This window comes from Octodon degus, unplaced genomic scaffold (genome assembly GCF_000260255.1).
Source record: "Octodon degus isolate 3935 unplaced genomic scaffold, OctDeg1.0 scaffold00046, whole genome shotgun sequence".
Classification (NCBI taxonomy): Eukaryota; Metazoa; Chordata; class Mammalia; order Rodentia; family Octodontidae; genus Octodon; species Octodon degus.
In genome coordinates, this window is record NW_004524622.1 from 12,824,766 (window position 1) to 12,840,406 (window position 15,641).

Genomic DNA, 15,641 nt, shown 5'->3' on the forward strand with positions numbered 1-15,641 from the left:
GGGCCCGAGTTCAATACCCAGTTCCGCAAAAAAAAAAAAAAAAAAAAAGTAGAAGGAGAAAGAATAACTGTCATTCTCTGTACTACATGGACAAAGCCAGGGGTGGAAGAATGTAAAACAGTATAATCTCATTCCTAGAAAAATCTTACAATGGGTGAAACGGACTTGTAATGTGAAAAATAAGGATAACAGTTACCTGTGGAGGCATGGCTGGAGGGGAGCCTCAGGTGGCCCCATGGTTCTGGTGAGGTTCAGTTTCCTGAGCTTAGTGCTGCTTTACTCAGGGTATTTGGTTTGTGACACCCAGCAAGCTTCACATTTAGTACCTGTGTGCTCTTCTGTTTTATGCAGTTTTAACCAAAGAATTCCTTTGTTTGGATTACAGTTTTGATGAGATGGCAAAGTATGACCTACCAGCATCAATTAACTTTATTCTGAACAAAACAGGCCAAACCCAAGTGTACTATGTGGGCCACTCTCAAGGCAGCACAATAGGTATGTATGATAAAGATTGTAAGTTCATGAAAGGTCTTGATACAGTTTACACTTCTTTTTCTTCTTCCTTTTTTTTTTTTTTTTTGCATTGTATATTTTGGTACAGGGTCTCACTGTGCAGCTCAGACTCAGAGTGATCCTCCTGTTTTCAGCTTCCATGGTGCAGGGATTACAGGCATGTGCTACCATATCCAGACTCGGTCACTGGCTCAGCGTGCCCCAGGGCAGGTCCAGCAGGGCATATGGTACCAGGGATCAAACCCTGGTCCCTGTGCTTGCAAAAGCAGACACTGAGTCTGTTGAGCTATCTTGCCAGCCCTTACACTTATTCTTAATATAAAGTTAGTTCCAATACAGTTGTTTTGTTTTTAATGCCAAGCAGAAATTGGAAATAGGACAAAGAATTTTGGTAACAGTGTATTATGGAAGTTCAGACTTTAAACTCCATAGCTAAATATGACATGTCATTCTCTTAAAACTGATAGAATTAATGTGAGCCACATTATTTTTCCAGTTAAGCACTCTAAAGGTGTGACAGAATAGAAATCTGCAGTTTACTAAGGGACTTAGTAAATATGCTTGAAGTTATGTGGAGGCCTGAGAAGTAGGTCAGTAGTAGAGTGCTTGCCTAGAGTTTAATTTCCAATACTGCGAATAAACAAAATTAACTGGAATTTAACTAGAAGGGTCATGAGTTTCATTTACTTCCTAATCAGCTTTTAAAGGCTATGTAAATTTTAATCTATGTTGATGATAATATTTATATGTGTTTATTAGAAAAATAATTTTGCAGAGTTTAAAAAAAATACAAATTGATCATAATTCTTTTTTTTTAATGCCAGTTTATTTTAAATCTTTATTTATTTGGTATGTGGCATGTGGTGCTGGAGATCGAACCCAGGCCCTTCTGCTTGCCAGGCAGGCACTTAGACCACCAAGCTATCTCCCCAGCCCAATTGATCATAATTCTAATGATCAAGTTTCTCTAATAAGGAGCTAAAGGGAACCTGTTCTATAATTTGTTTAATTCTCTTTTAGTATTCCTTGTAGCTAAAACTTTTGTGTTCATGTCTCCCTAGATACTTTCCTAGAAGGACAAATTAGTTTGTGAAAAGGTATAGAGACATGCTTCTCCCCTAGAAATAGACCTGGTGCTCTTCATTTATTTGACAGCTAGTTGACTTGTGTGTTGTGCCTGATTCTTACAGTGACAGTCTAGGCCTAGATGGCAAGAAGTAACTGAAAGGGAGCTGAAAGGACTTGAAAGCTAAAGTACTCTTGGTAGTTGTTGGTGCCCTAAGTGAGTGGGGCTATAGCTGGAGGACAGGCGAGGGAGCTGGGTGGAGGGTCGGGCTGCGGAGATGTGGTCTTCTGATTCACACAGCTAAAGAACAGGGGTCCCCACCTGGGTTTCATCCTGTGAATATCTAGGTTGGGATTTGGAGCAGATACTTAACAAGCAATTGCGTTGCTAACTTAGGCAATCAGTGTTTGCTCACCCCGAGGTTCAGAGGGTCACATGTTAAGCATGTCTAACTATCAGGACAGAGTCACCTACAGGGTCAGCAGGCTGCTGGTGGGGGCTTCACGGATGGCCTTCCTTGCTTTTTCTAAGAAGGCTCACAAGAAGAAATTTTTGTTGTCTTCCTTTTGTTTCCACAGGTTTTATAGCATTTTCACAGTTGCCTGAACTCGCCAAAAAGATTAAAATGTTTTTTTCGATGGCTCCTGTGATTTTAATGGATTTCGCTAAGAGCCCTCTAACCAAATTAGCACAATTCCCAGATCCTCTCTTCAAGGTATTTACTACCCTCCCCTCCAGCATTTCCTCCTCATATTGAAGAAGGGGCTGCGAGGGGGAGAATCTATTAGGGCCTCCTGTGCATTTACTATCAGTGTAGCAGTGGGCTTTGCTTTCTCCTTTCACTCCTACTTCCCATCCAGGGGAGCTCAGGGCCTGTCTTGGGAACTTTTCTCTCAGTGCTGAGACAAAATTCCCACATCCAAAATTAAGGAATAAATGGTGCATTTAGCTCACAGTTAATGGAGGTTTCAGTCCTTACTCAGCTGGCTCTAAGGCAGAGAGGCATATTGTAGAGGGCAGCTGTTCATGGTTGCAGAAAACAGCAACGAGCAGGAGGAGCAGCAGTGGGTGTGGCAGCTAACAAGCCTCTCTCCCTTCAATATCTTATATTGTATGCAGGCTATCCACCCCAGGGTGAGTATAGCAGTCACATTCATAATCCCAGCATTGGGTCATGAATTATTCACAAACTCAAGAAGCCCACCCCCGTGACATTGGGGGAACAATCACACACAAACCATAACATGGTCCCATGAGATTATAATGGATCTGAAAAACTCCTGTCACCTTGTGATGTCATAGCTAATGCATTGCTTATGAGTGTGTGGTAATGTTGGTGTAAACAAATCTGCACTGCCAGTTACTTAAAATTAAAGACATATAGTATGTGTAGTACATAATACTTTATAGTGATATATTATCTTTTTAATCATTGTTTTAATGTGGATGACATCCAACTATAGATTATTCTGAAAATTGGATGTTTCACTCTTGGAAAGCTGTCATGTTAATTCACTTTTAGAAATTGTTGCATATTAAGTTTTGGATTATAAGGAACACCTTTTTATTCAGCCAGACTTCTTTGGCAGGCAATCAGATTGATTTGTTGTATCTGTATGACCTTTTTGGGCATACCTATAGTGTCTAAGGGGAAGTAGAATTTCTGTGTCATAGAAATGTATGTTTTTGGGCTGGGGAGGTAGCTCAGTGGACTAAGTGCCTACCTAGAAAGCACAAGGACCTGGGTTTGATCCCCAGAACCCCAGACATGCTGTGCCAGCTACTGAAACCAGGAGTGGTGGCACACATTTATAATCCCAGTGCTGGGGAGGCTGATACAGGAGATAACTATGAGTCTTAGCTGTATAGCAAGATCCTGTACAAAAATAAATAAATAAATAAATAAATGATTAAAAACAGAGAAATGTATGCTTTTAATTTATCTAATCCCTGGAGATTATAGTGTAGTAGCTTTATAGAAACACAAACTTACTCCCTTCTCCAATTAAAAAGAAAAAAAAGAAGCAACAGGCGGTGGGCTAGATTTGGCCAACACAGAAGGAGCTGTTTGCATACCCAGCACCCTTTGCAGGTGGCCACAGCCCAGGCTTTTTCTTAGGCATCATGAATGATCCACGGGAGGCCAATGAGAGCTCTTTGGGGGATGCAGTTAGGATCACTGGTCAAAGCCCTTCCCTCTGTAAAAGTCAGTTATAAATTTATTTAATTTTTTTGCCTTTAGTTTTTATTTTGAGAATTTAGATACCTACCATGACCTCACCTGATTTTGCCTGGTAAACGTGAGTGTCTGTGTGCTCGTGTGAATGTGTGCCATCTGGCTCTGCCCCTGCAGCCTCAGGGGGGACACGCCTATCTGGGTGCTTTTGTGCTGTGTTGCGGGGACTGATGCACAAGATATCTGAGATTCTATTGTGTTTCTTTGTGTTTTTTTTTTTTTTTTTGTTTTTTGTTTTAGGAGTTATTTGGGAACAAAATTTTTTTCCCCCAGTCTGAGATTTTGAAGTGGCTGGGTACCCACGTCTGTACTCATGTCATTATGAAGGAGCTTTGTGGGAATCTCTTCTTTCTTCTCTGTGGATTTAATGAGAGGAACTTAAACATGGTACGTATATTGACAGTGTCATAGTTACTCTTCTCTTGTTACTGGGACAAATACAGGACACCCAAAATGAAGGAAGGAAAGGTTTATTTTAGCTCACAGGTACTGGAGATTTCAGTCTATACTCAGCTGGCTCCAAGGCAGAGTGGTGCATGGAACAGAACAACCTTTCATGGTGGTGGCAAAGAGCAGAGAGCAAATGGGAGGAGGAGCAGCAACAAGTGGCAGCAGAGAGAAAGCCTGTCTCTCATGTTACATTCAAGCTATCCGTCCCAGGCTGGGTGTGGTCATAATCCCAGCAGTACTCAGACCCATAATCCCAGAAGTACTCAGACCTATAATGCCAGCAGTACTCAGACCCATAATCTCAGTTTACTCACAAACTCTAGAACAGTGCCTCAATGACTACATGAGGCTTTTGGGGGGACAAATACACACAAATCATAACGGGCAGTGAGAGTTAATTCAGACTTTAGCTATGAATTTGCCTATTTGTGTCAGATGGTGTGAGATACACAAATGGCTCACCTAAACTCTAGAGGGTCTTTCACAGCAGAGACACAGGAATCAGCTTCAGCTGATGCTTGAAATTCCATCTGTTGCTGTCTTGGCCAGCTTTCGTCAGTGTCCTACATCAGACATGTACAGAGACTACTGAACAAGGGTTTCCCCCACAATTTAAGTCATAGCACTTGTATTTATTCTAGTGATTTGTTTTTTTAAGAATTCTGTATGTTTAATTTTTTTTTTATTTATGTGTGTGTGTGTGTGTGTGTGTGTGTGTGGCCAGCTCAGCCCACCAGGGGGCAGGGCTGGCTGGCATGTGGTGCTGGGGGATTGAACCGCGGTCCCTGTGCTTTGCTAAGCTTGTTCTAAGTATGTGCTTTAGACCACTGAGCCATCTCACCAGCCCCTGTAAGTTTAAATTTGAAGTGATTATATATACACATTTTTATGACACACATATACATATGTGTGTATTTCCATTTTCTTGATAAAACAAAGAATTGACTATCAGTATCCTGGTGTTTCTAGATTTATTTGTCATTTGTATTGTTGCATTTTGAAAATAGGCTTTAAAATTCTGGAATGAAGGTCCAAGGGAATTTTTGAAATAATGTTAATTTTTTTCTGATGATCAAAGCAACCTATTATTTTTAAACTTAAAAATTCAGGAAAATATGGAAAACAATGAAAATGACCTGTAGCCCAACCTGTAGAACTCTATTGTCATCCTGGTTTTGCACTGTCTTTGTAGGTACTCTGTATATAGTTATTCATATTTTAATAAGACATCTTCGTAGTCAAAGGCTTTTTCAACCTGATCCCATGTATTTGCGATTACAGCTCTGTAAGTTTTAATACTCTGAAGGACAATGTGCTACTTTCCTTTAATGTAACATGTTCATTTTGCAGTCTCGAGTGGATGTGTATGCAGCACACTCTCCCGCCGGGACTTCTGTGCAGGACGCGTTACACTGGAGCCAGGTGGGTGTTCCTCAATTGCTTTGGGGCGCGGGGGAAATCAGAGTTGGGAGAATGTGTTGTGCTCCTTGAAACACCTCTGTGTAAGCCCTTCCTAAACAGAAAGAGTCTGCTCACAGCCTGATGTGTTTCCCTTCCCCAGTGCCCTTGTCCTTGTCCCTGTCCTTGTCCTTGTCCTTGCCCGAGAATTGCTCCACTGTCCACAGTGAGGTGCACTGCACTGTGTGTGGTTCTCTGAAAGCTGTTGAACTCTGCTTGCTGCTTTTTGTTCCTTTCCTCTCCCCTCGCATTCTTTTTCCTTTGTGATGCAAGCTTATATTTTCTTTTCTCACCCACATCTATTTTTCGTGGAAGTAATGCAGGAAGAGAGAGAGAGAGAGAGAGAGAGAGAGAGAGAGAGAGAGAGAGAGAGAGAGAGATTGTGATTGGACATGGGAACTGTTATTGCAGTGCTACAAACCAGAGCCAGAACATTTAGAACTTAACATATCAACCAAAAGAGAAAATACTCTCTTTTATTTTAAAGAGAATAAAAGTAATAAAGAAACATTAGAAATAATACAGAATTTCAGAAAAAATGATAGGAATTCAACAGTGGTTGTTATATTGCATTTTATTGTCTTCAAAGTAGTTGTTCAAAGGACCAGATGTAAGCATGAAAAATTGATAAAAAATTATAGTATCTCTCCTATCTATCTGTCTATCTATCCATCCATCTACCCATCTATCTATCCATCTGTCCACCCATCTATCCATCCATCCACCCACATATTTTCCCCCTTCTTTCTTTCTTTTCTCCTTTCTCTGTTCCTGCTTGTTCCTTCCTATTCAGCAGTTTCTTTCCCTCTCACAATGTCTATTGCACCTTTTTGATTTTCTTGGCTCTTTCAGTTTCTTGCACTAGAGAGACAATATGATGTGTTCACATGTGGGGCTGATTTCTTTCACTTGAGTATGGTCTCTAGTTGCGTCCATTCACATATAAAAGTCTTTATCTTTCTTTAAAGCTGAGTAATAATCCGTTGTATGAAACACTGCATATTTTTTTTTTATCTATCCCTCAGTTGATGGGCATTTGGGTTATGGCCAAGATTTAGCTATGACAACTTGCTGCTATTTCAGAAAAGGAAAATTCTCTTTAAATGAAAATAAAATTTCTAAAAAAAAAGAAAAGAAAAGAAAATTTCTATGTATAAGCCTACATGAAGATAAAAATAATTTACATTTGGAGATATGTTTCCATAATCTGTGAACCTCTTGCTGCAAATCTTGTCAAAGAGAAGCTGTTTACAGCTAGAAATAGTAGATGTAGAAATGGATTTAATTGCTCATATTTGCAATTTTATAATTTGTTTCTCTGAATTCCAGGGACTTCTTCCATCCTAGGACATATTTTTGACCATTTTTTTTCTAGCTAACTTTCTCTAAATATGAAATAATTTACCCTTTGTTGATAAGCAAAGATGCTATCAGTGTTTCATCAGTTTCCAAGCTTCTAGGGCAGTTTCTGGGCCTGTGGGAGTCACTGCCTACAGCAGAGTCAGAGTCACTGAATTGCTTTTTTTTTTCTTTTTGGCGGAACCAGGGATTGAACTCAGGCCCTTGCGCTTGCCAAGGAAGCGCTTATTCCACTGAGCTGTCTCCCTGGCCCCTGAATTGCTTTTAAAATTATACCTGTTAGTAAGATATTACATGAAAAAAGTAATACATTTGCAGAACTGACTGAAAGGATAGTAACCATAGTAGGTTGACAAGTCTGATTACAGTACGTGCTTTTAAAACCAAAAACTTCTGTGTCCAGTCCCCAGAGATGCCAATTCACTTGGATTGGGGAACTTGACTTCTTAACAACTCAATTGAGATGCAGTTGATGTACTGTTTTAAGTAACATAATCTGATACACTTTGATCTAGGGAAATTTCTGCTAAGCTGTCACCTAAACTGAGATAGTGAGGAAATACCCACCGTCCCCAGAATCTCCTCACTGCCCCTTCTCTTTTGCAATGCTAGGGACTGAACATGGGGCCTTTGCATGAGCTACATCCTCAGCCCTTTCAATTTCTTACATTTTGAAACAGATGTTGCTGAGTTTCCCAGGCTGAGCTCAAAGCTGTGATTCTCCTGCTTCAGCTTCCCAGAGTTCTGGGATCCCAGGCCTTCCCCACCATGCATACCTCCCTCATTGCCCCTTTCTAATTGAGCTTTTCCCTACTCCCCAGTGATCTGCTTTCATCAGTATAGATTAGTTTGTATTGTCTGGAGCTTGGCTAAGTATAGCCATACAGTTTATACTTTTTTTCACTTGGCTTCTTCCACACAGCATGCTTATTTGGAGACTGAGCTATGTTGTGTATAGCAGTAGGTCAGTCCTTTTTATTCTTGAGGATCTGTATTTTTAAAAACTGCCTAGAATTTTCTCCCTCACCAGATTTGGGAGGGTCACATCTGCAACACCTCTGAGGCTTTCATCTCTTCCCTCAGTTTCCCCTGGAGCACTGGCCATAGTCCAAATAGCACGGTCGCTTACCAACATGAGCCCCTCTCAGAGACTCCTCTGAGGAGCCAGGACCTGCCTGGAGGCTTTTAGCTCACTGAAACCACCAGAAGGGCGAATGCTGATGCCCGAGTGTTCCATGCCCAGGTTGCTTCAGCCTGGAAGACGGCCTGGAATGCAAGTCCTCTGGGACATGTTGGCAGGGCCTCAGCCCTTCAGCTGCCATTCTTCTGGGTCCTACACTTGTTTTCTTCGTGTACTGTAACAACGAAATTCCCGTACATTTCTGAGAACCAGTACTTGCCTAGCTAATGGAAATGTCTGTCACCTTTAGAGAGAGAGAGTGCTCTTAGAGAGGAGGAGGGGGTGGGTGTGCTGGGCTGAAGGCATGAACTTGTCACCAGCTTCGTGACCCCCACCGCACGCGCCCACACAGTAGGCCGCACACAGCAGTCGCGCGTCTCAGCCAAGCGCAGCAGCTACACCCCTGCTCGCAGAGCCCCGGGGAAAGAGGAAAGCACTGCCCTCTGAACTGTCACCTAACACAGAAGGGCATTGCCTCAGCCTCTGTGTGTCAGGCCTTGCAGGGCTGGCTTTTTGGAGAGTGGCTTCTGCTCTCGAGCCAGCCCTTCATCTGGGCAGCTGGCCAGTGCCAGAAGCTTCAGGCTGAGCTCCAGAGCTCTTTTCTCCTGGCCTGTTGCAACCTTGTGGTTTGAGGTTAACCTTATGGGAATACGCCTTGTGGGCATTGCACAAGCCCCGTTGGCTGCTGGAGGCAGCCTGTCTTTTGCCCTTCAGAGCCGCCTCCTGCAGCAGATCTGTAGTGTCCTGGCTGTGCTCCTCCTTCCTGGGGACTGGGGCGGGGGTGGGGCACGGGCAACAGAGATCTCCATTATGGTGGCGGAGCCCTAAGGGAGTGCCAGCCTGGCTGCAGACCTAGGCCATGGTTCATGTGTGGAGTTTAAAGGTTCGTGTGGTTACTTTGGAGGAGGCATCCTTTAAGGCTACTTTATTTATATTGCAGTCAGAAGTTTACTTTTGTTTAAATAGCATTCACTTATTAAATTCCCAAACCTACGTCTTTCCTAGGCTTTTGAAGTGAGTTTACAAATGTTTCTATGTTTTTACAAGCTAGATGAATTTCAGAGATCCCACAAGCTTATTTTCTGACTTTTGTGGTGGCCCTGTTGTGTGCCCAGGCCCTGGCTTGTGTCACCAGTCCTAACACGCCTTTGCACTGTGGTCACAATTGCTTAGGGTACATGCTCAGGGTGGTACTGCGATAGGCATACTGAGGGCACTCATAAACGTGCCCCTGCTTAGGCCTGTCCAAGTCTTGCTGGAAACCCTAGCAAGTGTGTTCCTGGAATCTGTATTTTAGTTCATAACTTAGATCATTCTGTTGTCCTTCATTATTTTGTAACTTACTTCATTTTTAAAAAACAATATCCAAAATATACAATATCCAAGTTGATTGACTTTTTTTTTTTTTTTTTTTTTTTTGGTGGGACCAGGGATTGAACTCAGGCCCTTGTACTTTCCAGGCAAGTACTTATTCTACTGAGCTAACCCCCGGCCCCTTGATTGGCTTTTAAAAACACTGACATAATTCAGTGTAATTTTGTTATACATGTAACATGTGTTCCTTGACATTTTAGAAGATCTTCACCACTGAGCAATAATCCCTATTACTAATTTGGCATTTTCTCATTTTCTGAAATTATTTCCATTACAAAAGTAGATCCTCCTTCTTGAGTAACTTTCACTTAGTTAAACAATATTACATTTGTTAGATACAGACTGAGTTGCTGTTTTAGAAACCCTAAAATATATCCACTAAATAACTAGTTTCTTTCTCTGAGATTCCAGCAGAGCTCAGCAGCCCAGGCTGGTGGTAGGAGGGGATGTTACCGCCTGCAGGCGTGCGTGTGCGGCAGTTCATAGCTGGGCCTCGGGTGTGCTGACCCTTGTTCCTGCCTGAAGCTGGCTCGCTTTCTTGCCTGTTCCAGCCCACAGGCTGGTGGGAGAGAGGAGGCCCAGTGCCTCTGCCTGGAGAAGAGAGCTGGGCGTGGCCTTCGGAGCCCTGAGGCACCAGGAAGCTGAGGGTAGCTTCTGCCTTCACAGCAGGAGGGATTCCATTATTGAATGGCAAAGGCAAGAATGGGCTCTAGGGACAGTTAGCTCCTGCCATAATGAAAGAAAATATGCTTTTATAGGTCAATAAATACATTTTTTAATATATTGATAATGGAAAACAGTTTTTCTACTGCATAAGATTTACTTTTTCTGCTTTCTGCATGGCAGTTTTATTGCAATAGTCAAGCATTCTGGGAGAAATATTCTGTGTGACGTCACACGAGATGTGTGAATTTGGAAGTATGGAAGTATGAGTTTGCATTATTTTAAGGTTGAGAAGGTTGTTTTCTGAAAATGATATATGTACTCCATAGAAATAGCCTGCAAAGTAGCTCAGCAGACAAAGCACCTCCTTTGCAAGTGCAGGGACCAGGGTTCAATTCCAGGTCCCACAGGCTGGGGCAACCCCGCCCCCAGGGTGTGCTGAACTGGCCGCTGAAGCCAGGCGTGGTGGTATACACCTGTAATCCCAGCGCTGGGGAGGCTGAAAACAGGAGGATTGCTGAGTCTAAACTGCATAGTGAGACCCTGTATCAAATACATAAATGAGAAAACAAAACAAACAAACAAACAAAAAAAAGCAGGAAATAGTCAGTGGCAAGAGGGTAAGCATGTCTTCAAAATTTCAGGTACATATAGTACTTTAGAAACATTTAACCTACTTGCATTTTTATAAGCATTAGAGATCTAAAACTGTTTTTTAAAATATCATGTTGAAGCTTCCATTTTAATACTATAGGCACTTCTTCCTGATCTTTGCCTCCTGAGGATCAAAACAGAAACACAGACATGGTGCACATTTAATTTCATGACTTTTCCACTTAGGATTATTTATGGCAATGATTTGTAAACAGTTTTTTGTTTGTATTTTACTATAAGTATCAGAATACCCTACTGTTTTGTGTATTGAGGGAATATATATATATATATATATATGTATATATATATATATTATTGGACTTGGACCTTTCTAATTATATATAATTAGAATTATAGTTAGGATTAAATAATTAGGATTAAATTAAATTAAATAATTAGGATTAAATAATCCTCAGGCTTCCCTCCCCTGGAGATGCCCGTGCAAGGGAGTGCCTTGAAGTCCTGAGGGCCTGGACACGAAAGTCAAGGTCCCCATGCTACGGCGAGCTTTTCCTGTGCTTCGTGCTCACTCCTGATGCTTCGTGTGAATGCTGAAAAGCATGCGGGAGAGAGTAGTGGGCTGGCTCCTTAGAGCCATGTCAGAGCACCTTACACTTGGGAATTTTCACTGATGACTGGAAGAAAAGAGCAAACACAGTCATAGGCTCTGTCAATCCATATTTTGTTAAATATTCCAAGTGTCTTTATGTGTTGTTTGCGATGGCAAAAGTTAAGCATTTTTCCTGTAGCAATCACCTTAAGTAGCCAACCCACCCAGCCTTTTAGTACCTCAAGCAGAATCTTATGTAACTGCTAAGATCTGCAACTGCTTCACATCTGAGTGGTTTTCATGTTTGCCTGGCGCCCCACATGGCCCAAGCTTGCAGGTTCTGGTTCATGTGGCTAGCCAGCGTGGTGTTTTAACTCCTGACATATTTTTCACTCAGAGGCATCGTGAGAGTGTGAATTTGCATTATTTTAAATTTCATAAAGAAATGGCTTGTGTTGCTATCACAGTTTTCCAAATACACATAAACTAAAGTGAACATTTTATACATACTGTCATTTCGTAGTTCTAGTAGCCCCAATTCAAATTCCACTGGTGTATACTGTGTGGTCTCCAGAAAGAAGTGCTAAACCAATAAAATATGAATACTAATATAATAGAAAAGGTATATACACACAAATATCACATCTCCCATCTCTTAACAATAGAAATCCATCCTGAGGAACCTGTCGTTAGCTGATGCAACGTTATACGTACATAACAGAGTAAACCCTCACAGCTGCGTAGCTCAGTGATGTGATCTTACAGGACCATTGTAATACCCGTAGCCCACTGAAGTCGGAAGTGTCATCATGTGACATGTGACCCTGCATGTGTGTGTATCTCCAAGTAAAATCATGAACTTGTCAAGAAAGTTGAAGATGCAGACCTTGGTGGAGACTATCCATGCAGACAAGGTCGGTCTACCAGGAGCAACCGTGGAGGAGCTCAGGCAGCCCGAACTGTACATGCTTTGCTGCTCCTTGGCTCATCGTGCAGGAGGGTTCTGCAGTCGCACAGTGAAAACCGAGCTGTAGAAGAAAGAAAGCCAGAACAGTTCCTTTTAATAATGATTTGGAAATGAAGAGGCTGTCTGGAGTTTGGTATAAAATTGCTTTCTGAGGTTGTAGCTCACTCGAGCAACTTACAGTGTTATTTCAGTCTTCAGTGTCAGGTAACATTTTTCTAATTCACCTTCCTTTTAGGCTGTTAGATCCCAAAGGTTTCAAGCCTTCGACTGGGGAAGCAGCGCCAAGAATTACTTTCATTACAACCAGGTAAGGTTTTCATTCTTTTTATTAAAGTGGGCCCTGAGAGCTCATCCAGGCAGCGGCTGGTTTATCAGGACACTGGCTGGGCTCAGGTGCTGTAGGGTGTGCTGGGGAAGGTTGGCTAGAAAGTATTTGTTTTCCCTCCATCAACTCCAGAATGACCCAGCTTTGCATTTTGGGTTCAGGCGGGGCATCTTCTCTTTGTCCTTCCTGCCTGTAGGAACGAATCATCACTGGGGTGCTCTGCTCAGAGCAATCGTAAGTGCACCCCGATCTGTTGCCTGCCAGCTTGGGGGCCTGGGCCACGTCATATTGCTTATTCCTCTTTTTCCCCCTACAAGTTCATGTCCTGAGTGCGCGTGAACTAAACTAAACTATGCAGTATTTTACATGTATTTTTTTTTTTAATTTCTTACAATATCCCTGTGCTGTAGATGTGGTTATCTCTGATTTCAAGATGAAAAAAATAACTGAGTGTTAGAGAATTTCTATGACTTATCTTACTCCAAGAAGGAGCAGGTAGGAAGGCACTCCTCTGACTCCCTTACTTGGTTCCCTGTTAACATCTACTCCCTGGCAAGAACAGCGGCTTCCTCCGTGGGTATTAAATAGTCATTATAGTACCAGGCTGAAGTAGCAATTCCACAATTCAAATTCTTTCGTAGTGGGTTGGAATACTTTTTGCTGTGGTAAAGGCAACCTGAAAAGTGTACCGAAACAGGTCTCCAAAACTGAGTCGCTTGTGCTCAGGTCAGACTTACTTGGCAGTGTTTGTTGGAGATTGTGTTTAGCGTGACTTTGAAAATCCTAACATTGCTGTCTGTGTCTCTGTCTGCATGTAGAGTTACCCGCCCGCGTACAACGTGAAGGACATGCTCGTGCCCACGGCACTGTGGAGCGGAGACCACGACTGGCTCGCCGATGCCAGCGACATCAGCCTCTTACTGACTCAGATCCCCAAGCTGGTGTACCACAAACGAATCCCCGAGTGGGACCACATCGACTTCCTCTGGGGCTTGGATGCCCCCTGGCGGCTGTACAAGGAAATCATCGACCTGATCAGGAAATACCCATGAAGGGCAAGTCGCAGACCTGTACCAGCCAGTCATGTGGATGTGTTTGCTTGCTTTCTGAAGAATATTTTCCTCTGCCAGATCTTTTATATTTTTATATGTAAGGAAAATTATGACTTTGAAGATGCCCAGTTCTCCATAGTGAGGATTCAAAACATATCAATATGTTTTGTCTACTTCTGGCTGAATAGGAAGCTAGTGTCACTGTGTTGTGTGGGTTTTTTAAGTCTTAATACCATTGACATGTGAAAGGATCTGTGTAACTTTTCTGTTTCTCCTTACAATTTAAAATACCCTATTCCTCTTTTCCCCTCCCGAGCATAAACTAATACATGTATTAGAAATTTTATACTCTGCTGATTATTGGAAAACCATCTGTCACTGACTGAGGCACAGTATAACAAAAAGCACCAAGTTTTCTTAAAGGATTCCCTGCTCTAATTGTCTTGTGTTTAGACATCTAAACAAAAACTTGTCGCGTTTTTGTAGAGTAGCTACTTAGTGAAGTTCAGTTCTATCCTGACTGTGCCAGTAGTAAAAATTCCGTAATGAATTTTATCAGACCATAATAAGAGGTGTTTAGCAAATGTTTGAATTGCTCGGTCGGGGCAAGCAGAATAGCTTGCTGGGGTCTTGAGAAGCAGATTGTGCTGACGTATAGGCCCGTGTTATAGAGAACCTGAAGGCTGATGCGTCGAGCTGCCTGTCTTTGTTCACGCTAGATTGCACACAGGCTGTAATTTTACTTGTCTGAAGAGAAAAGTACTGTGGAGAGGTGACAAGGACCTCTGAACCAGCTGCTGTCACTCAGGGATGATGTCCTTGTGAAGCCAAAGCCCTGTGGCCCCCCATGAAGTGTCCTAGCTCGTTTTCACTTATATAAAATGTGAATATGAATGTTTTCAGATCAAAGTTCAGCTCAGGAGTACATTTTATAGTTTAGTCTTGTCTATATTTTTATAACCCTGCTTTGTACCCCTATTTGGGAAGCCCGTACTTACCCACTTTTCTTGCAGCTTTGTTTCCTTATAATAATGTCAGCTGGACAGAATGGCAATTGATATAGTTACTTTCACTGCAGTAACAATACTTGGTATTGGCAACAAGCAGGTAGAGTAATACTACCATAATGTGAAAGGATGTTATGTAAACTTTTCAATAAAACAGATTCATCAGACTGAAGAATTGTGTGTGTTCTGTTTTGAACGTGATCTTTTCATTGTTACTTTTTCCCCCATAATTTTATTGATAAATAACAATGAAACAGTTTCAAATCAATTGGTAGGACAGTTCCAATAATTAACACATTGCATACTGACTTCCTAGTGGTTATTTGTTGTCAAGATGCAGACATGATATCCTATTTACAGACACAATTAGAACAAATCCCTCTATTCCTTGAATTAAGAGAATGTAACTATATATCTATCCTAACCATTTTGAATACACAGATACAAAATGGTCATTCATCTGTATCTCCTTTTCTTGTTTAGTTCCATCATTTAAATATTATAGGTGTGTGAACTCAGCAAAATATTCCAAAATAGTCCAGTAGGCCATAATAGTACTGGGGATTGTTACTTTTCTTCTCACAGGGCTCATGTTTTCTTTCTCATCTCCCTTGTTCCTCGTGAACCTCACTGACACTGACCACAAAAGTTTGAATTGCTAGTGGCAAGCAAAATAGCTCCTGGGGGAGGAGAAAAGGGTCTGTACCCCAAGAGGGCTGGGGGATGATTGGAAACTCGGGCTGTGATGCACCCCACTAGGCTATGTGAGAGGCTGTGAGCGGGGTTA

The 15,641-nt window shown here is 42.0% G+C and overlaps 1 protein-coding gene across 1 annotated transcript in view; it reads left to right on the top strand.

The window, feature by feature from the left end:
- Positions 1-14,844, top strand: part of Lipa (lipase A, lysosomal acid type) — a 35,835-nt gene extending 20,991 nt beyond the window's left edge. The window contains exons 5-10 of the mRNA XM_004632109.2: positions 386-495; positions 2,158-2,294; positions 4,056-4,202; positions 5,616-5,687; positions 12,706-12,777; positions 13,614-14,844. Coding sequence (XP_004632166.1) covers positions 386-495; positions 2,158-2,294; positions 4,056-4,202; positions 5,616-5,687; positions 12,706-12,777; positions 13,614-13,847 — 772 coding nt within the window. The 3' untranslated portion in view covers positions 13,848-14,844. The remainder of the gene's footprint in view (positions 1-385; positions 496-2,157; positions 2,295-4,055; positions 4,203-5,615; positions 5,688-12,705; positions 12,778-13,613) is intronic.
- Positions 14,845-15,641: the final 797 nt, after the last annotated feature.